Here is a 24357-nt window from a genome sequence, read left to right as displayed (position 1 = left end):
ATGTGACCTGTACTATATCTAAGTAGCTGCAATGCTTTTGCATGGTTACAGCTCATACTCACACTTCTCTACTATGAGAAGACCATGTCTCAGAGAGGGGCTACTCCTTTAGCCTCAATCCTGGAATAAAAAGACACAGAATAGAGCTACAACCTGGAGCAAAGCCACTACTGATTTGTAGCCTACATATAATATGGGTGAGAATAAAAGGTTTAGTGACCTAAGAAGGTAAGATTTTGTGGGTTTTGGTACTGCAGCAAAGTTGCTGATATAAAAGCCTTTGCAACTGCTGTGTGCTCTGCCTGGAATGCCCTTCTTTTAGGCCCAGATTCTCCTCTCCACCTCACCTCGCCCTGCCTTTGTTTCCTTGGGTGAATGCTAGAGCAGCAATGGCTGCCTCCTCCACTTGGAAACTGGTGTGTAGCAAGGAATCTGTGTGTGTGTGTGTGTGTGTGTGTGTGTGTGTGTACACATGTGGTCAGACCTCATGGTGCCTTGGAGGAGATGAAAATGAGTTTTCCCTACTATATAAATAAATATTTGTATGGTTAAACACACACACACACAAATATTAAAATATACCCTCCTCAGAGAGGGCTTCTAAAACTATATGCCTTAATATTACTCATTGCCTCTCTCCTACTAGCCCCACCAAGAATTTTAGCATGTTTCTCTATTTAATTTTCTTATGACATTCACCACTATTTGAAATTATTATTTCTTAATTATCTATCTTGCTCACTAAAATGAAAACCTCAGACAACAAGGACTTACCTTGTTCAGTGCTGTATCTCTGGTAACTAAAATGGTGTTTGGCAGGTTGTATTTACAAGTATTTTCTGAACACATGAATGAAATCCCCCCTCTTTTTAACTATCCTCATTTTTAATGCCCATTTCAAGGGCATCCTCCCTCTAACCTATCACCCAGTGCTACAGAGCCATGCACTTAAAACAGATGATGGGCTACCACTTCTCTCTAAAATCTTCAGTGACTCTCCTCAAACTATGGAATGTGGTTCAAATTCAAACCTGTCACTCAAGGCCCTTAATCTATTTTCAGCCTTCTCTCCCACCACGCTATCCCCTCACATACAGTGATTCAGTGATTCAACAGCTCAGGGCCACTTGCCATTCTCTAATTACACTCATGATATTTCTGTTTCCCATGCTTTTATTTTATTTTTTATTTTAGTAGAGAGAAGGAGAAAGAGTGCACACGCATGTGAGAGAGAGCAGGGGGAGGGACAGATGGAGGAGAGAGTCTCACGCAGACTCCATACTGAGCACGGAGCCCAACAAAGGGCTTGATCTCATGACCACGAGATCACGACCTGAGCCAAAATCAAGAGTTGGATGCCTAACCAACTGAACTACCCAGGCGTCCCAGGGAGAATCTTAAGCAGGCTCCATGCCCAGTGTGCAGAGCCCAACACAGGGCTCAATCCCATGACCCTGAGATTATGACCTGAGCCAAAATCAAAAGTCAGACGCTTAACTGACTGAGCCACCCAGGCACCCCTGTTTCCCATGCTTTTATTCAAATTCTTTCCCCCTGTTTGATGTGATCTTCTCCATAATCCCCACTGTGGTAGGCTCAGAAATGACCTCCCAAAAGATGTTCACATCCTAACCCTTGGAAATTGTGACTATTGCCTTATGTCCTTGCAGATGTGATTAAATTAAGGGTCTTGAGTTGGTCTTGATTATTTTTGGGTTTTCCAGGTGGACCCTAAATATAATCACAGGTATCTTTAAAAGGAAGCAGGAGTTCATACACATACAGAGGAAAAGGCCATGTGAAGATAGAGCAGAGGGCAATCTGAAGATGCTGGCCTTGAAGATTAGGCTGACATGACCATAAGCCAAGGAGTACCAGCAGCCACCAGAAGCTGGACAAAGTAAGGAACAGATTTCCTTACTGGAGGGAGTGTGGCCCTGCTGAAACTTCATTTTGGCCCAGTGATACTGATCTTGAATTCTCATCTCCAAAACTGAGAATAAATTTCTGTATTATTAAGCCATCAAGTTTGTGGTAATTTTAATTTCCTATGGCTGTAGTGGCCATAGGAAACTATTAAACATAATCTACCTGACAACATATAGATGGTGATTAAAGACATTAAGAATGTAATTAAATAAAATTACTAAACCCTTCCAAACCCACATTTCCTTAGCTGTAAATTGGAGATAAAAATAGTATTTACAAAATAGGACAGCTAGAAGGATTAAATGAGACATCATGTAAAGCACATAGTGCAGAGGCACATGGTGAACACTCAAAAAAATATTTATTATTATTATTGCTTGACTTAAAAAAACCTATGAAATCTATTATGATTTTGTAGAAAATCAGAGTATGCCACCCTGAAATATGCCACTTTGACATAAGGACCATTTTGGGCTAAAGGTAACTGAGAAGAAGCAGATGCAAGAAAAACTCTCTGCCCTCCCCTCTCTACCAGGATAGGCAAGACAATCACCAGAGAAAATTCTAGACTTTTATCAGCTGAAATAGCACCAGAGGAGTCTACGTAAGAACTCTTATTAAAACTACCCTTATTTTCCATTCCTAAGCCTCTTTTCCTTTGTCTTGTCACTTCTCTATAAATTTACTATTCTTTCTCAAGATGCTATCCAAGCCCAAGTTCTAACCACCCCTTTGAGTTAGTTATTCATCACTGAACTCTTCTGTGTGTATGTACAATGCATATGTTAATTATGTTTGTTTTACTCTTGTTGATCTGACTTTTGTAAATCTAATTTGCAGGGCCTCAGTCAGAAAACCTAGGAGGGTGGATTATAGAGTTATATTTTTCCTCCCCTACAATATCATTCAGTGGGCTCACAAATCTTAAATAGTTACCAGGTGAGCCACAGAATGAGAGAAAGTATTACAACACATATCTTACAAAGACTATTATTTGGAATACATAAAGAACTTTTACAACTCAATAGGAAGGCAAACAAGGTTTGACAGCCACTTTGTAGAAGATATAAGAATGGCCAAAAGCACATAAGAGATCTTCAATGCCATTAGTCATTAGGAAAATGCAAAATAAAACCACAATGAGGTACTACTAGATACCCATCAGAATGGCTAAAATTGTAGATACTGAGTGTTGGTAAGGATGCGGAGTAGCTAGAACTCATACAACCCTAGTGGGAATGTGAAATGGTACAACCACTGTGGAAAGCTGCTTAGCTTAAAAATTAAACATAAATGTAGCATACAACCTAACCATTCCACTGTTAGGTATTTACTTAAGAGAAATGAAAACATATGGCTACACAATGACTTGTACACAAATGTTCATAATAGTTTTATTCACAATAGCAAAAAACTGGAAACAATCTATAAGTCCATTAACAGGTAAAGGGGTAAACAAATGATGGTACATCCATATAATGGCATATTGTTCAGAAATAAAAAGGAATGAACTACTGATACATCACAACATGCATAAATTTAAAAATCATTATGCATGTGAAAAAATGATAAAATAGTACATACTATATAATCCAATTAATATAAAATAATTTATAGATTATTTATTAAAATTTATTTATTTATTTAGAGAACATGTGTGTGAGTGGGCGTGGGAGGGGCACAGGGAGAGAGAGAGTCTTAAGCTCCATGCTCAGTGCATAGCTGGACGCAGCACTCGATTTCATAACCCTGAGATATAATTCGAGCCAAAATCAAGAGTCAGAGGCTTAACTGACTGAGCCACCCAGGTAACCCTAAAATAATAATTTTTTAAAAAGCAAATTAATCTATGGAGCCAGAGCAAATCAAGAGAGTGAAGGATGGACTGCAAAGGAACATGAGGGATCTTTTAGGGGTGATGGGCATGTTCTGTATGTTGATTTTAGCAATGGTCTCATAATACATGCATCTTTAAATAATCAGTGAGTTTTACATTCTAAATGGATGTTGTTTATTGTATTGATAAAGCTGATTTTAAAAAGCTGCCAGAGTAGTTTCTTATAAAACTAAAAATACTCTTTCTATATAATCCAGCAATCACTCTCCTTGGTATTTACACAAAGGAGTTGAAAAATTATGTTCATAAAAAATCCTGTGTGTGAATATCTACAGCAGCTTTATTTATAATTGCCAGAACTTGGAAGCAACCAAGATATCCTTCATTAAGTGAATGGATAAACTGTGATATGAGACAACAGAATATTATTCAGTGCTAAAAAAAAATAAAAATGAGCTATTCAGTAAAGAGACAACACATGGGGGAACCTTAAAGGTAAAATCATGAAGACAGTAAAAAGACCAATGGTTTCCAGGGTTTGGGAGGGGGAAAGAGGGATAAACAGGCAGAAGACAGGATTTTTAAGACTGTGAAACTATTCTGCAAGATACCATAAAGGCGCATTTGTGTCATTATACATCGTCAAAAATCCATAGAATGTACAATACTAGGAGTGAACCCTAATATAAACTATGGACATTGGGTAACAATGATGTGTCAATGCAGGTTCATTGACTGGAACAAATGCATCACTGTGGTGGTGGATACAATACAAAGGGAGGCTATGTGTGTGGGAGGGAAGGGGATATATGGGAATTCTCTAGTTCCTGCTCTGTTTTGCTCTGAACCTACCTATAATGCTCTAAAAAACAGAGATCTATTAAAAAATGAAAAAAAAAATAATTAAAAAAAAAAAGGTTCCAGAGCATTCTGAAATCATGTCTTCTCTCTCCCTTTGGACAAAATGCTCCTCAAGCAAGCAGACATTAACAGTTATCTCATAGATTTTGATGTCTTCCAAGTTATGACTATACACACATTCCAAAAAACCAGGCAAATCAGTCTTTTGCCACTAGACGGCACAGAATATTCCTGCAGTGGTAGAAGAACCAAAAGTAAAACTCAGAAGTGGAAACATAGAGCAGGGACCTATAACTTAAGATATACAAGGGGAAAAACTAATTATATAAAAATCCAACTTATAACTCAAAGGCACACATATTTAACTGGAACTTTTAAGCAATGTATATAGTTGTTTCATTTTATAATTACTTGTGTCTGATATGCTGTAGCTATTTGATATTTGTTGACTAAACAAGTAAGTGAAAGGGAAGGAATCTCGATCCTTTCTGAGAAACAGTATTTTGCAGAAAAAATGGGTTCTTTAGTGGAGAATATGCAGTGGCTACAGCACAGCCTTAGAGGGCTAATTCTAGCAGAGCTAAAATTGGTCTTTGACATATTTTGCACCTTTGCAGACTGAAGGTAACTGACAGACATGCAAACTCTGGTTCTAGAATTTTGATTTACTTCCCTCCATCCAGTGGAAAAATGGGTTTTGCCTTCATTTGCAACTCAATTCCTTTATTACATATAAATTTATGCTTTTTGACTTTCCTTTGAACTGGTTATAACTTGTTTTGTTCCCTCATATGAATAAAATAAAAAATCTTTAATACATACTCTTTTTTTTTTTAAAGATTTTATTTATTTATTTGACAGAGAGAGAGAGAGACAGCGAGAGAGGGAACACAAGCAGGGGGAGTGGGAGAGGGAGAAGCAGGCTTCCCGCGGAGCAGGGAGCCCAATGTGGGGCTCGATCCCAGGACCCTGGGATCATGACCTGAGCCGAAGGCAGACGCTTAACGACTGAGCCACCCAGGCGCCCCTATATACATATTCATTTTTACATTTGTATGAGTCATGATTTTGCCCTTTTCTGAAAATTACCTTTCAACAATACCTGTAGAGAAACAAGTTTCTTGGAAACAAGGGTTTCTTCAAACCTGGGAGCTGACAGAATAAATATATGGCTGGAATGCCAAAAAATGGGACTCAGGTCAAAAAAAAAAAAAAAAGGCTGATTTATTCTCTTTGAAAATTAGGTCCAAGCCGAGATCCTGTGTGAGTTTACTGACCCCCCCTATACTGAAAGGGGTGAACCCTTTTGCCTATCTAGACTATATAATCCCATCCCCCAAGCCCCTAAAGTTAATTAGAGTAGGGATGGACAGAGTCAGGCTAAACTAATCTGGACAACTCTTGGAAATTTGGATTTGAGACTGAGCAAGAGCTCTTGGGTTTCTACTGTGTACTTGTACAAGGAAGATACATAAAGCTAGATCTGAGGCCCTGCCAAGCTATAGTATATGGCTATATTCAATTAAAATTTCCAAGCTTAGTACAAAGAGCTTTCAAGCCAGGTAGATCTTACTTTGAAATTAAACATCAAAACTACTAGCTGTGTGAAGTAGCAGGTTACATGACTTCTCTGTTCCTCAGAGAACTCAGTTTCCTCACTTGTTAATAAGGAAAATGAATGTGTGCCCCATGCAATTACTATGATGATTAAGTAAGTTAAATCCGTAGTGGAAAACACACCATATATTTAACACCTAGTGTCCACTTAGAAAATGGAAAAGATTCTCTTAGATACAAATAGGATGAGTGATCTTTACACCAAATAGGGTAAAGAGACGTGTATGTACTAACTGTACGATAGACAGTATTTTCACATCAAAAAAAGAGAGCTGTGGTTTCTTTAGGGAAGGACAGACTGAAGGAGAAGGGAAAGTTTTTGTTTGAGCTGCTATAAAAGAAATGTTTTTGTGCTTTTTGATGGGCATGGAAATTTTAGAAGACACTTTAAAAAAAAAAATTAATACACCTATTTTTTTTTTTTAAGTAGGCTCCACACCCAGCATGGAGCTCAGTGTGGGGCCCAAACTCACAACCCTGAGATCAAGACCCGAGCTGAAATCAAGAGTTGGACGCTTAACCGACTGAGCCACGCTGGTGCCCCAGACCTATTTTTTAGAGTAGTTTTAGGCTCACAGCAAAACTGAGTAGAAACTACAGGGTTCCCATAGCCCCCCACTTGCTATCTCCACCAATAACATCCCCCATCAGAGTGGTACATTTGTTACAACCGATGAACCAATACTGACACCTTATTATACAGAGTCCAGTTTATCTTAGGGTTCCTTCCAAGTGTTGTAAATTCCATGGGTTTTGACAAATGTGTTAACATGCGTCTGTTATGGCATCATACGGAATAGTTTCCTCGAGAAATCCTATTTAGGAAGGCTATTTTGAGAAGCAGACCCCACATCATTAATGAAAGCAAAGCAGAAAACCAGTGGGCTACAAAACTGCAGTCTGAATGACTAAATCTAAAATAAGGTTAGTCTAACCAAGGGTCACATGGTGAGGTAGTAGGAGTGGGTGTTCCATGAGACATCTCACCAGCAAGGATTCCTTTCTTCCTTCCTTGCTTCTTCTCTTCCATCTTTCTCTCATCAATCTACTAATTCTTTTCTTTGGCTTTCTGGCACCAAGGAATAATATAAACTTTATATCCCAGTTTCTAAGCCTTTAAGATCTACATGCTAAAATGGGGGACAAATAGTGATTTTCATCCTGAGTTCCTCTTTTTTCTTTTCTTGCTGTATAGCAGTAATTCTTTTCTTAACCTTTAAAATATTATTTATTTAAAATTACAGAAGCAATAAAATGTTGTAAAAACAAGCAAGTGATACAGATAAAGTGTAGCCCAGCCCCCAGTATAGTCCTTTTCTCAGAGGTAACTTTTATGTAAACAGTTTCCAACGATGTTAATGATGATCTTTCATGTTCTTTACTATTTGTCCTTGAAACAGAAAACTTCTAACAAAAGTTCCTTAATTTGGGGCACCTAGGTGGCTCAGTTGGTTAAGCGGCTGCCTTCGGCTCAGATCATGATCCCAGGGTCCTGGGATCGAGCCCCACATCGGGCTCCCTGCTTAGCAGAGAGCCTGCTTCTCCCTCTCCCTCTGCCTGCTGCTCTGCCTACTTGTGCTATCTCTCTGTCAAATAAATAAATAAATAAATCTAAAAAAAAAAAAAAGTTCCTTAATTTAATCGAGGTGTCCGAAATTCGATGGGGTACTTCTAGTATTGCCGTTGGGAGAATAAAGAGTGCAGCACCTATAAAAATTCCTACAGATGTAACTAAACTTCTTCCTAAATTGTCTCAATATCCATGCAAGGCCTTGAACCAATAAGAGAAGACCTAATCATCCAGGAGTTAGTTATTTCTGTACTTACCCCTCTAATACTTGAGGGTCTTGCCAGTCTGGAAACCTATTGGGAGGGGATAGCAATTTGTCCAAATCTATTAACAAGACAGTTATCCCCCCTTTCCCAAACATCCTTTTGTTCCAAGTTCCACCTGACTCAAAATGGCTCACTGTGGCAGACCTCTGTTCAGCCTCTTTCAGCATCGCTGGAGATCCTGACAGCCAAGACCTATTTGCCCTGACTTAGAATAATCAACAATACATCTGGACAACTTGTATTCTGAGGCCAGGGTCCACGGAGTCCCCTTCTTATTTCTCCCACCTGCTCCACCGAGATATAAGTACCCCCCCAGTTCCCCAGATAATCAACCTTTTTACAACATGTGGATGATCTCTTGCCATGCTCTGTTACTAATGAGGCATCCATACAAGATTCCATTTATTTGCTACAAGAGTTAGCTGAAAAAGGACATAAGGTATCTGAAGGAAAATTACTATCATCTCTGGACATTGTTCATTCCTTAGGTCATAAGCTATGTGCTGAAGGGATCCAGCTATCTCCAAAAAGAATTACACCAAATCCAGGAATTCCCAAGGCCTACAACAAAGTGACATCCTCATGGACTTCTGGGTCTAGCTGGCTGTCGCAGACTACAGGCTCCTAATTTTTATGGGCTTCTCCACTTTATGGACTTATTCAAATTTGGGTTCCTGAGCCCTTTTCCCTGGGAAGACCCACATGAACAGGCCTTCTAAAACTGAAACAAACTTTAGAAGAGCCACCTGCCCTAGGGTTAACAAACTAGTCAAAACCTTTTACCTTATTTATACATGAAAAAGATAACCAAGCCCTGGGGATGTTCATGCGAGAACATGACAAACAACGGTGCTATTATCCCATGCAACTTGATTTCAGGTGCTCCCACCTATCCCCACCTACAGCTGCAGGTTTAGTCGGTAGAAGCCTTGGCAGAGCTAACCTTTTGGAAGTGATGTCTACTTAGAAACTCCACATGCTGTCCAAAGCCGCCTTAACTCTGGATTAACTTAACCTTTTTCTGCAAGCAGAATAGTTTCATGAAGTCCTTCTGCCTTTGCCACCCATCTTCATCTGTTGTAACATTCTTAATCCTGCCACATTATTAGCCCTGCCTAATGAAGGTGAGCCCCACGACTGGGGGGTACTAGCATCCCACTTCATGACACCACACCCCAATCCAAGGCATACCCCTTTGACTAATTCTGATCTAATTTTGTTTATGGATGGGTCATACTGTAAAAATGTAAAAGGGAATTTCCAGGCTGGTTTTGCTGTTACCCCCCAATACGAACTACCTGGAAAGGGAAATCTCCCATAAGCTAAAACGGCCCAACAAGCAGAGCTCCACACCCTCACCAGACTGTGCTGTCTATCAAAAGGGCAAATTGGTAATATTTATATGCTGGCCGATACGCTGTGGGGGTCGTCCATGAATTTGGAATGTTATGGAAACAAAGGGGTTTTCTCATGTCCACTGGGACCCCAATCAAAAATGGACAAGTACATGACCTCACTGCTCTTCTATCTTCTGCAGTTGCTGTCCTCAAATATAGACACACACTAAAAGGACTAAGCCTGACTATCAGGGAAATGTCCCAGCCGACTTTCATGCAAAGGCAGCAGCAAGAGAATTTGTAAAGGTTGGGGCACATGTGGGTAAAGTCCATTCTGCTTCTACAGAAACTGACCTCTTGTTGCCAGACTTGCCATCTTAATGTCCTTGTGATGTGGCAACAGTCTGCTCCTGAATCAGAAAAATTAGGATGGGCAAATAATGGCTGTAATTTCAGTGAACAGTCAGGGATATGGGAAGCCCAAGATGGCCCCTTGGTTCTTCCCAACCCCTTGGCAAATTCTATTTTTTGATTTTTACATTCCTTCACCCACCATGGTGTGTTTAAAATAACTCAAATTATAAATAAAGTCTCCCAACAGGGGAGACTTCTACAAGACTGCAAAAAAACAGTTTAGTGTCTAACCTATCAGGTCCATAGTTCTGGAAAACCTATTTTTGTTCCCAGATACCTCAAACCTCCTCCCTCTGGACCTTTTGAACACCTGCTGCTGGACTTCATTCATTTGCCACATTCTCGGATTATCAATATGTTCCTGTTATTGTTTGTATGTTTTCCAGCTGGCTAAAGTTTTTCCCTGCTGCAAGGCTAATGCCCTCACCGTGGCACAGAAACTGTTAGAAAACATGTTTCCCACTTGGGGTATACCTTCCATAATTTCTAGTGATCAAGGTACCCACTTCACTGGGAAAATCATACAAGTTTTAATAAAGGCCTTACAAACACCTCGGAATCATCACTGTCCCTATTACCCTCAATCATTGGCGAAGTCAAAAGAACTAATGGAATTTTCCAACCTAAAATCTCTAAGCTTACTGAAACTCCTGGACTCCCTTGGCCTAAGATGCTGCTGCTAGCTCTGTTGATAATTCACAATATCACCCTTGGGAAACATAAACTTACTCCATACCAGATGGTCACTGGTAGGCCAAAGTCTGCTCGCATGCAACTTTCTGCTGATCCCTTGCCAGTAGGATCCCTTCTGCCCTCATGCCAGTATGACCAGCTACTGTAAGCTTTTAATGTCTAATGCTAAAGCCTACCATCAACAGGTTAAAGAAGCTTTCTCTGACCCCAGTTCAAAGGATCCTGTTGGTCAGTCTGGAGCCTGGTGATTGGGTATTTTGGAAGCATGATTGGGGGGAGGGGGGGAAAAAGCAGCTCTCAAGCCACATTGGAAAGGACCTTACCAAATGTTCCTGACCACTGATATTGCAAAACTAGAGGGCACTGAGCCTTGCATACACATCTCACAGCTAAAGACGGCCCCACCTGACCTCTGGTCCTGTGCAGACGCTGGAGACCTCAAAGTCAAATCGAAAAGGGAAGACAAGTAGTTCACATCAAGGTGAACTGATTCTGCCCAAGATGCCAGATCAAGACTTCATACCTTAACATGAAATCTTTTTTTCTCCTCTTTCTTTCCTTTGGCATTCGCCTGGAAAGATAACACCTTCATGCGTCTCTCCCAGGCCATTGCTGGGGATGGTGGGGGGGTCACCTTTCAGATTGCTAGGTTTGTCATCAAAGATTCCAATCTGTCCATGATGCTAGAGACCCCCTGGTCCTCCCTGTGACTAATTTCTCTTCTTTTCCTAGTGTCACTGCAAACTACAACCGACTCCCCCAGAAGTCTCCCATTGATTTCAACGTTTACAGCCAGAACAACCTATGCCTTGTTTTTATCTTTCTTCAATTATGAGTGTACACACCCAATGAGACACAACTACTTATGTAAATCTTGGTACATCTGCACCCTCATGTTCTTGTGATCATCTAGCTTACATGTGCCCCCCCTCTCTAAGACATCTCACCAGCAACATCCATCTTTGCAGGGTATTTAGAACAACTCATTCTCTCAGGCTAGGAGATTTTCTTCTGGTGGGTGGTGAAAACCTAACTGACCCCAGGCTTGAGAGGGTGAATGCAATAATCCCTGTGAATGAATTCATTAATAGCACCACCTAAAGGGAATGGCTTGTGTGTCTTTGTCTGTGGCAGTTAGCATTCTCCTTGGGCCTATGAATGCCTAGTTGGCCCACAGTTGGGCAATGACTCTTAAGTTAATTGTACCTCCAGCTTTCCACAAGCAAACTAAGATATCTCATTGGTTGACTTCCCTGAATTTATACCATTGAGATAAAAAAGACCTACCAGGGGGCATTCAGGATTCAGGATTTGCTTCTTTTTGGGAGGGCCATGTTTTCCCAGTTAGGAGTTAATGAAAACAAGATGTGATCAGAAACCTCTCCCTCACTTTTGAAGAAAATGCAGAATCTGTTGCTAATGGCATTGGTGCCCAACAAAGATCTTGAGCCTCACTGGCAAAAATTGTCCTTGATAATAAAACAGCTCTTGATTATCTTTTAGCTGAACAAGGAGGTGTCTGTGATGAGGGAGCAGAAGGCTAGCTGAGGACAAAACAGAAGCTGACACCCTACCCACCCCCCCCAACATGGGATATATGTGACATTCCTCAGGCACTCCTGACTGCCCTAAAGGAAAAACAAATGGTTAACTGATAAAGATCACAGTCCTGCAGGACAGGAGTCTCCCTCAGTTTACAAATGTCCTAGTGATTTATAAGGAAGAAGCTTTCTTATCAATAACCTAACTTCCAGAGACCCGTAATTCAGTTTCCTGGAGCCTTAACATCACTCTCCCCTACATGAAATTGAGGGAGGCTGAGGCAGAAGGAAATGGGGTCTCCACCAAACCTAACATATATTCTAAAACTTCATCATCTGTGCTGAGGCCAACACCACCTGCTGGGTCTGGATTAGCATGTCTGGGAAGTTGAAACTAAATTACGTGAGATCACAGAAGGAAGTGACTCCTTCCATGGGGTCTTTCTTTGACTTATTTGATTTTGATTGGTTTGGGTCTTGGGACCATGGCTTTGAAGTGCACTCCAAACATTGGGAATTATCCTCCTTATAGTAATCATAATAATCTCCCTGATGTGTTGTATTCTCTCAAAAGCTTTAAATGCATGCATGTTTGCAGCTGCTAACCACCAAGCAAATGAGTGGACCATCTAAGGAATGAAGAAAATAACCAACTTAACGAATGTAAACTGAAAGTTGTGACCTGTGAATATCAAGAGGTTAAGCAGGAATATCATAACCTATAGGTACCACACAAAGAAACAATGAAAACTGTGAATTTCAGAGTGGTAGTTGAGTGGTGCTAATGCCTTAATTTTTTTTTTTAATTTTATTTTTATGTTATTTTAGTCACCATTCATTACATCATTAGTTTTTGATGTAGTGTTCCATGATTCATTGTTTGTGTATAACACCCAGTGCTCCATTCAATACGGACCCTCCTTAATATCCATCACCAGGCTAATCCATCCCCCCCACCCCCCTCCCTTCTAAAACCCTCAGTTTGTTTCTCAGAGTCTATAGTCTCTCATGGTTCATCTCCCCCTCCAATCTGCCCCCCCTTCATTTTTCCCTTCCTACTATCTTCTTTTAACATATAATGTATTATTTGTTTCAGAGGTACAGGTCTGTGATTCATCAGCCTTACACAATTCACAGTGCTCACCATAGCACATACCCTTCCCAATGTCTATCACCCAGCCACCCCATCCCTCCCACCCCTACCACTCCAACAACCCTCAGTTTGTTTCCTGAGATTAAGAATTCCTCATATCAGTGAGATCATATGATACTTGTCTTTCTCTGATTAACTTATTTCACTAAGCATAATACCCTCTAATTCCATCCACGTCGTTGCAAATGGCAAGATTTTGGGGTTTTTTTGATGGCTGCATAATATTCCATTATATATACATACCACCTCTTCTTTATCCATTCATCTGTTGATGGACGCCTAAGCTCTTTCCATAGTTTGGCTACTGTGGACATTGCTGCTATAAACATTGGGGTGCATGTACCCCTTCAGATCACTACATTTGTATCTGTGGGGTAAATATCCAGTAGTGCAATTGCTGGGTCGTAGGGTAGTTCTATTTTCAACTTTTTGAGGACCCTCCATACTGTTTTCCAGAGTGGCTGCACCAGCTTGCATTCCCACCAACAGTGTAGGAGGGTTCCCCTTTCTCTGCATCCTTGCCAACATCTGTCGTTTCCTGACTTGTTAATTTTAGCCATTCTGACTGGTGTGAGGTGGTATCTCATTGAGGTTTTGATTTGGATTTCCATGATGCCGAGTGATGTTGAGCACTCTTTCATGTGCCTGTTAGCCATTTGGATGTCTTCTTTGCAGAAATGTCTGTTCATGTCTTCTGCCCATTTCTTGATTGGATTAGTTATTCTTTGGGTGTTGAGTTTGATAGTTCTTTATAGATTTTGGATACTAGCCCTTTATCTGATATGTCATTTGCAAATATCTTCTCCCATTCTGTTGGATGTCTTTTGGTTTTGTTGACTGTTTCTTTTGCTGTGCAAAAGTTTTTATCTTGATGAAGTCCCAATAGTTCATTTTTGCCCTTGCTTCCCTTGCCTTTGACGATGTTTCTAGGAAGAAGTTGCTGCGGCTGAGGGCGAAGAGGTTGCTGCCTGTGTTCTCCTTTAGGATGCTGATGGACTCCTGTCTCACACTGAGGTCTTTCAACCATTTTGAGTCTATTTTTGTGTGTGGTGTAAGGAAATGGTCCAGTTTCATTCTTCTGCATGTGGCTGTCCAATTTTCCCAACACCATTTGTTAAAGAGACTGTCTTTTTTCCTTTGGACATCCTTTCCTGCTTTGTCGAAGATTAGTTGATCATGGAGTTGAGGGTCCATTTCTGGGCTCTCTATTCTGTTCCATTGATTTATGTGTGTTTTTGTGCCACCATACTGTCTTGATGATGACAGCTTTGTAATAAAGCTTGAAGTCTGGAATTGTGATGCCACCAGCTTTGCTTTTCTTTTTCAACATTCCTCTGGCTATTCAGGGTCTTTTCTGGTTCCATACAAATTTTAGGATTATTTGTTCCACTTCTTTGAAAAAAGTTGATGGTATTTTGATAGGGATTACATTAAATGTGTAGAGTGCTCTAGGTAGCATTGACATTTCCACAATATTTGTTCTTCCAATCCATGAGCATTGGATTGGAACATAGTGGTTATGGGTCTGGTCAGGTTTTCTATTTTTCCATTTCTTTGTGTCTTCCTCAATTTCTTTCATGAGTATTCTATAGTTTTCTGAGTACAGGTTCTTTGCCTCTTTGGTTAGATTTATTCCCAGGTATCTTATGGTTTTGGGTGCAACTGTAAATGGGATCGATTCCTTAATTCCTCTTTCTTCTGTCTTGTTGTTGGTGTATAGAAATGCAACTGATTTCTGTGCATTGATTTTATATCCTGCCACTTTACTGAATTGCTGTATGAGTTCTAGCAGTTTTGGGGTGGAGTCTTTTGGGTTTTCCACACAAAGTATCATATCATCTGCAAAGAGTGAGAGTTTGACTTCTTCTTTGCTGATTTGGATACCTTTTATTTCTTTTTGTTGTCTGACTGTTGTGGCTAGGACTTCTAATACTATGTTGAATAGCAGTGGTGATAGTGGACATCCCTGTCGTGTTCCTGTCCTTAGGGGGAAAGCTCTCAGTTTTTCCCCATTGAGAATGATATTCGCTGTGGGTTTTTCATAGATGGCTTTTATGATATTGAGGTATGTACCCTCTATCCCTACACTCTGAAGAGTTTTAATCAAGAAAGGATGCTGTACTTTGTGAAATGCTTTTTCTGCATCTATTGAGAGGATCATATGGTTCTTGTTCTTTCTTTTATTAATGTATTGTATCACATTGATTGATTTGCGGATGTTGAACCAAACTTGCAGCCCAGGAATAAATCCCACTTGGTCGCGGTAAATAATCCTTTTAATGTACTGTTGGATCCTATTGGCTAGTATTTTGGTGAGAATTTTTGCATCCATGTTCATCAGGGATATTGGTCTGTAATTCTCCTTTTTGATGGGGTCTTTGTCTGATTTTGGGATCAAGGTAATGCTAGTCTCATAAAATGAGTTTGGAAGTTTTCCTTCCATTTCTATTTTTTGGAACAGTTTTAGAAGAATAGGTATTAATTCTTCTTTAAATGTTTGGTAGAATTCCCCTGGGAAGCCACTTGGCCCTGGGCTGTTTGTTGGGAGATTTTTGATTACTGCTTCAATTTCCTTAGTGGTTATGGGTCTGGTCAGGTTTTCTATTTCTTCCTGGTTCAGTTTTGATAGTTTATACATCTCTAGGAATGCATCCATTTCTTCCAGGTTATCTAATTTGCTGGCATAGAGTTGCTCATAATATGTTCTTATAATTGTTTGTATTTCTTTGGTGTTGGTTGTGATCTCTCCTCTTTCATTCATGATTTTATTTGGGTCATTTCTCTTTTCTTTTTGGTAAGTCTGGCCAGGGGTTTATCAATCTTGTTAATTCTTTCAAAGAACCAGCTCCTAGTTTTGTTGATCTGTTCTACTGTTCTTTTGGTTTCTATTTCATTGGTTTCTGCTCTGATCTTTATTATTTCTCTTCTCCTGCTGGGTTTAGGCTTTATTTGCTGTTTTTCTCCAGTTCCTTTAGGTGTAGGGTTAGGTTGTGTATTTGAGACCTTTCTTGTTTCTTGAGAAAGGCTTGTATTGCTATAAACTTTCTTCTTAGGACCGACTTTGCTGCATCCCAAAGATTTTGAATAGTTGTGTTTTCTTTTTATTTGTTTCCATGAATTTTTTAAATTCTTCTTTAATATCCTGGTTGACCCATTCATTCTTTAGTAGGATGCTCTTTAGCCTCCATGTATTTGAGTTCTCTCTGACTTTCGTCTTGTGATTGAGTTCTAGTCTCAAAGCATTGTGGTCCGAAAATATGCAGGGAATGATCCCAATCTTTTGGTACTGGTTGAGACCTGATTTGTGACCTAGGATGTGATCTATTCTGGAGAATGTTCCATGGGCACTAGAGAAGAATGTGTATTCTGTTGCTTTGGGATGGAAAGTTCTGAATATATCTGTGAAGTCCATTTGGTCCAGTGTGTCATTTAAAGCCTTTATTTCCTTGTTGATCTTTTGCTTAGATGATCTGTCCATTTCAGTGAGGGGGTGTTAAAGTCCCCCACTATTATTGTATTGTTGTTGATGTGTTTCTTTGCTTTTGTTATTAATTGGCTTATATAATTGGCTTCTCCCATGTTAGGAGCATAGATATTTACAATTGTTAAATCTTCTTGTTGGATAGACCCTTTAAGTAGGATATAGTGTCCTTCCTCATCTCTTATTATAGTCTGTGGTTTAAAATCTAATTTGTCTGATATAAGGATTGTCACCCCAGCTTTCTTTTGATGTCCATTAGCATGGTAAATGGTTTTCCATCCCCTCACTTTCAATCTGGAGGGTTCTTTGGGTCTAAAATGAGTCTCTTGCAGGCAGCACATTGATGGGTCTTGTTTTTTTATCCAATCTGATACCCTGTGTCTTTTGATTGGGGCATTTAGCCCATTTACATTCATGGTAACTATTGAAAGATATGAATTTAGTGCCATTGTATTGCCTGTAAGCCGTCTGTTACTTTATATTGTCTCTATTCCTTTGGGTCTATGTTACTTTTAGGCTCTCTATTTGCTTAGAGGACCCATTTTAATATTTCTTATAGGGCTGGTTTGGTGTTTGCAAATTCTTTTAGTTTTTTTTTGTCCTGGAAGCTTTATTTATTTATTTATTTATTTATTTATTTATTTATTTGACAGAGAGAGACATAGCGAGAGCAGGAACACAAGCAGGGGGAGTGGGAGAGGGAGAAGCAGGCTTCCCGCGGAGCAGGGAGCCCGATGTGGGACTCGATCCCAGGACCCTGGGATCATGACCTGAGCCGAAGGCAGACGCTTAACGACTGAGCCACCCAGGCGCCCCTGTCCTGGAAGCTTTTTATCTCTCCTTCAATTTTCAATGACAGCCTAGCTGGATATAGTATTCTTGTAATGCCTTAAATTTTGATCACATCTCTCAGTTACTTGGAGAATCGAGAATTGTTAAAAACAAAACCACAAGCCCAAAATGATGTCACTTAGACCAAATTCCCAAACTGGGGTTTAATATTTAATCTAATTGCACTTTCAACCTCTCCCAGAAATGTAGTTTTAACCAGTCAACCAGGAATTTTTCAATTAGTACCAAGAGTCTAGCACATGGGCCCCTCACATCCCCCAAAGAAAGATGAAGTAATCTGCATGCTAGGACCCCTTGCTTCCCTCCCACCCCCAAGGGAAAGCCACCTGGCCTGGAATTAATTACTTTCCTTTGCTAATTACTTTCTTTCCCCACCCTCCTTCTACAAAAACCTTCCATGTTGTACAACTCCCTGGGGCTCTTCTCTGCTCCTGGATGGGATGGGTGCCCTGTTCATGAGTCATTTAATAAAGCCAGTTAGATCTTCAAATTTTCTCAGTTGGGTTTTGTTTCTTTAACAGTATCATCTAGTACCCAATCCATATTCATATTTTTCTGATTGCCTTTAAAAATATCTTTTTTATGGGGGTGCCTGGGTGGCTCAGTCGGTTAAGAGCCTGACTCTTGATTTCAGCTCAGGTCATGCTCTCAGGGTCACAAGATGGTGGAGCCCCAAGATGGGCTCCGTGCTCAGCGGGGAGTCTGCTTCCCCTTTCCCTCTCCCTCTGTCTCTCCTCCCTGCTCCTGCATATATGCTCTTTCTCTCTCAAAAAAATTAAAAAATATATATATCTTTTTTACATTTCAGTTGATTGCATCAAGTTCCTAAACAAGGTCCACACATTGTATTTGGTGGATGAAGTACTCAAGCCTCTTTTCATCCTACAGCAGTCCTTCTGAAATTACCCTCTCCCACTTTTCTCCCATGCCACTGGCTTATTGAAGAAATTGGGTCAGTTATCTATCCTGTGGTTATGGCCCACATTTTGGATTTGTTTGCTTTTCCATGATTTCCTCAATCTGCCATATTTTTTATCAACTGGAAGTTACAGGGCCAGCACTGATAGTCACTATAATATCCTATCTTGAGTAAACAAGGCATGCCCTTCCTTGAGAGTGCTAGAGCTAGACAGGCATGAGTGTGGTATTTTGGTCATGCCACTTAAAAGCTGTGACCTTGGGCAAGTTACTACACCTACCTAAGCCTCCACTTTCTCACTTATAAAGCAGGAATATAACAATTCATAACTTGAAAAGTTTTATAAAGATAAAATGAGATAATGAGTAGGCAATGCCCAGCCCTGTGTCTGATACACACACACACAAGCAGTAGCTCAGGAAATGTCAGCTCTAACAATGACAAAAGATACCTCCAGTTCACATAGCATAGAAATACTCATTCCAATAAAAGGCTTATAAAGTACCTGAAAAATTGTACCTTTTTTTTGACATAGCAGGATATGTACAATATTTATCTGTATAAGTGATTAAGCAATACCTACAGCAGAAGTAGGGAGTCCAAGGATTTTTGAAGAAGAAATTGTCTTCAGGAATTTTGCTCTACTGTCAAGGGAACAGAGTCTCCTCTGGGCCAAAAACATGCTACAGAATAAAAAAAAAACTTTAAAAGGAAGAAAATATATAATACTTACATTACTATCAGACACTTGCAGCTATATAATAGACCATAAGCTTCTATAAAATATAAGTAAAAATTGCTGATAGCTGTTTTCTTTCTATATGTAATCTGTCATCACTAGAATCATTCTAATAGAATCCTCCTTATCTTAAAAAAATTTATGCATATGTCATTTTAAACTAGAGGTATGTAAGGATATTGTAAATTCAAAAAATAAGTCTCTAATTTGGTCAAGAGCACAAAATTACAATAAGTAAAAGTTTCATTTGTAGCAGCTATAAAAAACAGAATATTTCAATCTAGGACCTACTCAAATTTCTTGATTTTCTGGATAGTAGTCACTGGTAAAACAGCACAATTTTTGACAGTCAATTAAAGTGGTTACAAACAGAATTTAATAAGTTGTTTGAGAAGGATTATAGCAAGTCCTTGACAAACACAAAGAATATACGAATGAATCTTAGGCTATTTTCGTAGATGGTACTTTCCTCAACAATCCCATAGAGAGCTAGCAAGTTATTTCAATAGATTCCAGTTACATAACAGGCATGCATTCTGAATTACATCTCTACCTATAAGGAAAACTGTTATCAAAGAAATATGAAATTCTATTATTATACTGCCACTTACAAGTATAAGAAAACTAAGTTTTCTAAAAAAATCCAACTGTATAAGAAGAAACTTCTTGTAAGGTTTTACTCTGAGAATGTTGTAATGGATGGCACTTCCTCTATCTCTAGTAGTTAATTAAACTTTAGAAAAAGAGACATACTCTACGGATTCAAAGGAATCCACTGAAGCCAGCTAGCTATGAATCTTTTTAAGTTACCGAAATGTTAAGGCTACAGAAAGCTTTAAAGGTGAGAAATAATATATTGGATGTTTCTTAAAAAGTTAAATATAAAATCCTGACCCTGTCAACAAAATCTCAGCTTAAAATGACAGCCTCTTAGCCATTCTACACCACATCAGCTTATCTAAATTCTCTGCAAAGCACTTTTGTTGCTGTTGTTTGGTTGGTCACTCATTCACTCATTTGATGCTTCATGAGCAGGGACCTGGTGTGTTTAGTTTACCACTGCATTCGCTGGCACAGAGTAGACACTTGATAAATAAAAGTATTAAATGACTGAATAAATACATAAAATCACACTATAAATTAATGATTTAAGTGGACTATTTATGATGCCTCTTATGAAATATTGATTCTTTTTGTAAAGTAAATAATTACCCCTTATGTTGTAAGTCTTTCAAGTTGAAGAACAGGTTTTCTTAAATCAAGAAATGCCTATTCTCGTGTCATTACCTGTTCCATTCAGGAATAAAATATTAACTAGGTTAGGCAATAGGGATTGTTTTAAGGAAAGATATTACCAAACAACAGGAACAATATCAAAAAATCTTTATTGAGTATCATGGAGTTATTTGATTTAGGATAATATAGTTGTTGTTGTAATTCCCAGCAAATAAATGTCCATTTATTTAAGTTCAGCCTAATTTCTTAGGCATTTAAGTAAGTATAAGTAAAATGCTTTCTTACAAGCAGACAAATGAGAGAAACCTCTTCTATCTTCTTGAGATAAACTAGGTGAGAAAACAGCACTAGGAACCAGGATACCTCGATTCTAGTTTTATTCTGATATTTAAAAAAAGTTTTCTATCCTTGGACAAGTCACTGATTCTTGCTGAACCTCAGTTCCCTCATTTTTCAAAACAGATGAATACACGAACCCTTGATTTGAAGGTAAAGTCAGAAGGTGCTGGTAAGTCAATGACTGATCATGTGTGAGCTTAGACGCCAACTCTTAGGAGACTTCACTCCACACTGGGTGAACCATGCCCTCTGCCCACCAGGTCTCAGTGCCCATTCTCCTTAGGGAGTTAACACTAAATCCACCTGTTTTCATCTGGGAATCCCAACGCCTAAATCCCGCATCATCTCTAGCTACCTTCAACAGTATATTACCTCCATGATACAATGTACTCCCTGGCAAGTGACCCAGTTCTTCATTTCTCTTCCACCTTCCATACCTTCCACTGTGTCTTTTGGAACAGATGGACCAAAATCAGCAAATTCCAACGTATCTTTACGTTCTCAGAGTGTCTTCCTTGCTTTAACGCAAATCTTACTGTTCCCTGAAGATACCATTTCTATGTTCCTCAGTGCTGGCTTTTGTTCTTATATGCTGCACCTAAGTCTTTCCTGTTGTCCATTTTACCACTGCCAGACTATTAGTTCCCTCATCTGCCTCACTAATGTTATCTCCTGGCCTGCTGATAACTTCCTGTCATTGTTAAAGATTTTGTCATTAGGCATACAGTTTTCTACTCAATGCAAAGTACTGTGATCATCCCAGATAATTTCAATGGCTTCAGAGACGATCCTCCCAACAGCTGACAACCCCATGTCCATTGGTCTTCTGCTCCATTCCACCGTAGTCACTTTCCTATCATTATATCCTGACCCTGCACCTTGCCATTACCTCAATCTGGTCTAATTCCAAAAGAACTAATTGAAACATTCTGCTCTTTGACCATAAACTACCATCCCTTTCAATTAATTATTCTGTTCTTCAATATTATCAAGATCTCTAGGAGGCTTCCTCTCCTTTTCCCAATCAGCCTTCCCTTTCCTTTATTTTCCAATTTAGATACCAGCTCCACCACTTTGATAATGTTCTTGACAATGTCCTACCCACCTTGTCTGTCCTTTCACCTGTTTGCAGCACTCTAGCACTGGATGAACTCTGGAACAGAGTCTGGTTTTCTCAAGCTGTGGAATGCTGGGGAAAGTCACACAGGATATGTTTGGTTTCACCATAAATTCATGGTCATTAATCTCAAATTGAATCCCAACACTCTCCAGCATTTATACTATATTTTACAGGGGAATGATGGCAGAATATGCCACCCCAAAATATCCCACTTTAGAATAAGAATTATTTTGAGCTAAAGGCACTTGAGAAACAGCAAATGCAAGAAGAGCAATCTGATTCCTCTCTTTCTTTCTGAAAACAGGAGACAGAAATTCCCATGTGAAAGGTGCTCTCCCTGCACAGGAGAAAAGAATCATTCTTACACGGGAAGTTGAAGCTGAGAGAATTCTGTAAACACAGACCTTGTTAAAAATAATTCTTACCTTCCTTTAGCCTCCCCAAATATTTTGGTTACTTTTCCACAATTGCCTCTCCATGTTCAACCTAGTATAAAAGCATTTGTTTTTGCCACTTCTTCGGGTCTTCATTTTCTTATGAGGACTCCTGTGTCACGTAGAACTTACATTAAATGTGTGTGCTCTTTTCCTGTTATCTGCCTTATGGCAGTTTAATTCTCAGGCCCAGCTGGAAAACTTCAAAGGACAGGCCATACTTCTCTCCCATAGTCCAGAATGATTATTTTAATTTTTCCCACACTCCTCTAACCCAAAAGCTCTTTAATCTAAGTAGATGACCTTGTTTCCTATCACACTGAAAACAGAAGCTATCAGATTAACCATTTCAATTTACCCGAATTGAAAATACCAAACCCCCCAAATCCTTTTATTCTTCCTTTCTATTATAATAAAGAAAGTGACCCTCCCACAAAAGGATAATTCTTCCTCCCATGACTAAGATCTCATTCACTCCCTTGCTCACATCTCTTCTGGTTAAAAAACAATAAATACAAAATATAAACAAAAACTAAAACTCCTGACGCCTCCCTGTTGCTCATTTCCTCTTCAAATCAAAACTTTCCTGTTACTTTCTCTTGAGAGCAAAGGTTTTATTTATTTATTTTTTTATTTTATTTTATTTTATTTTTTAAGATTTTATTTATTTATTTGAGAGAGAGAATGAGACAGAGAGAGAGAACATGAGAGGGGGGAGGATCAGAGGGAGAAGCAGACTCCCTGCTGAGCAGGGAGTCCGATGCGGGACTCGATCCCGAGACTCCAGGATCATGACCTGAGCCGAAGGCAGTCGCTTAACCAACTGAGCCACCCAGGCGCCCCGAGAGCAAAGGTTTTAAAAAGTTATGTCTCAGTTGTCTTCTTTTCCTCAATCTATGCTCTCCAACCTGGTGCAATCTGACTTTTGTACCCATTACTCCACAGAGGTGGCTCTTGCTCAAGTCAGTTTTGACCTTCATATTGTTAAGTCCAGTGAACATCTGGCAATTCTCTCACTCTCTTTGAGCTCTCTGCAGTTTTAGATACTGCTGGTCAAGCCATCTCTCCCCAGAAACACCATGTTCCCTTGGCTTTTGACATACTACAATCCCTCCCTTCCCTCCTACCACTCCTCCAATCCGCCATTAAATGATGGAATTTCTCAATACCCACATCCAGACTCTCTTCTCACTCATTAATCTCTCACTAAGTAATCTGATTGTGGGAGGAATTGTGGGGGCATCAGTGAAAAAAAAGGCTCCAAAGAAATCTAAGTAGGCTGACATACGGATTCTGAACCTCCGAGACTATTTTTCTTCTGCGCTTTACATAAACACATTTTGACCAGAACTTTCTAAAGCAATTAACGTTCCATACATATATTCACAAATAATAAAAATAGATTAACAAATTTGGATGTCATTGAAAAGTTGGAGAAAATCCAAATATATATGGCTTTTAATTCTACACAATATTTTCATTGCTTTTTTTCTAGTTTCTCCTTAAAAACAATGTTCTATGAAGAAAACCAGGCAATTGTGAATCAAGGTGATCTGGTAAACCCGATTATGGCATATTGTAAATAACGTCACCTCCATATTCAAATACGCATGATCAATAGAAAATTAAAGTTATTTCTTATCATTGGAGTAAACTATTTAAAATGAAAATACAGAAGGTATGTGCAGCAGAAGCTGAGACGGCTGGTGCACTGTTGGGGGGGCAGAATCCACAGCTACAATGTAAGCAAAGCGGTCAAAATGAATTGTATCAAGTTTGAAACTCGGGCGTTAAACCCAAATGATCAATTTAGATAGAACCACTTTGCATGTGCGGAGGAGAGGTAGGAAGAGATTTAGGTAATTTGACAAAGTTCAGAACGTTTAGGTTAACCGCAAGCTCAAGGAACGGTAAGGTGAGAGACTGCAAAAGAGGCTGATGCTAATCAACGCACAGCCCACGCTGTGAAGTTTGAACAAAGGTTATTTCTCCTTTATTCACTCCCTGCCTTTCCACTTC

General features: G+C 39.4%; 1 protein-coding gene across 7 annotated transcripts in view; it reads right to left on the bottom strand.

Moving 5' to 3' along the window:
- KYAT3 (kynurenine aminotransferase 3) overlaps window positions 1-24357 on the bottom strand; it is a 65395-nt gene that overhangs the window by 40180 nt on the left and 858 nt on the right. For 2 of the 7 annotated variants that reach the window (XM_032424406.1, XM_032424415.1), the window contains exons 2-3: window positions 21890-21973; window positions 19054-19153 (exon numbers count right to left, since the gene is read on the bottom strand). The exons of 1 other annotated variant lie outside the window; for it this stretch is intronic. In XM_032424406.1, the coding sequence (XP_032280297.1) occupies window positions 19054-19152 (99 nt within the window). In that variant the 5' untranslated portion in view covers window position 19153; window positions 21890-21973. Of the gene's footprint in view, window positions 1-19053; window positions 19154-21889; window positions 22701-24357 lie in introns of those variants that run through there. 4 more of the 7 variants (XM_032424377.1, XM_032424386.1, XM_032424398.1 and 1 more) reach the window with 2 other exon arrangements.

Source organism: Phoca vitulina, unplaced genomic scaffold, assembly GCF_004348235.1.
Source record: "Phoca vitulina isolate PV1807 unplaced genomic scaffold, GSC_HSeal_1.0 scaffold2, whole genome shotgun sequence".
NCBI lineage: Eukaryota > Metazoa > Chordata > Mammalia > Carnivora > Phocidae > Phoca > Phoca vitulina.
This window is presented reverse-complemented; position numbering and strand designations above follow the sequence as displayed.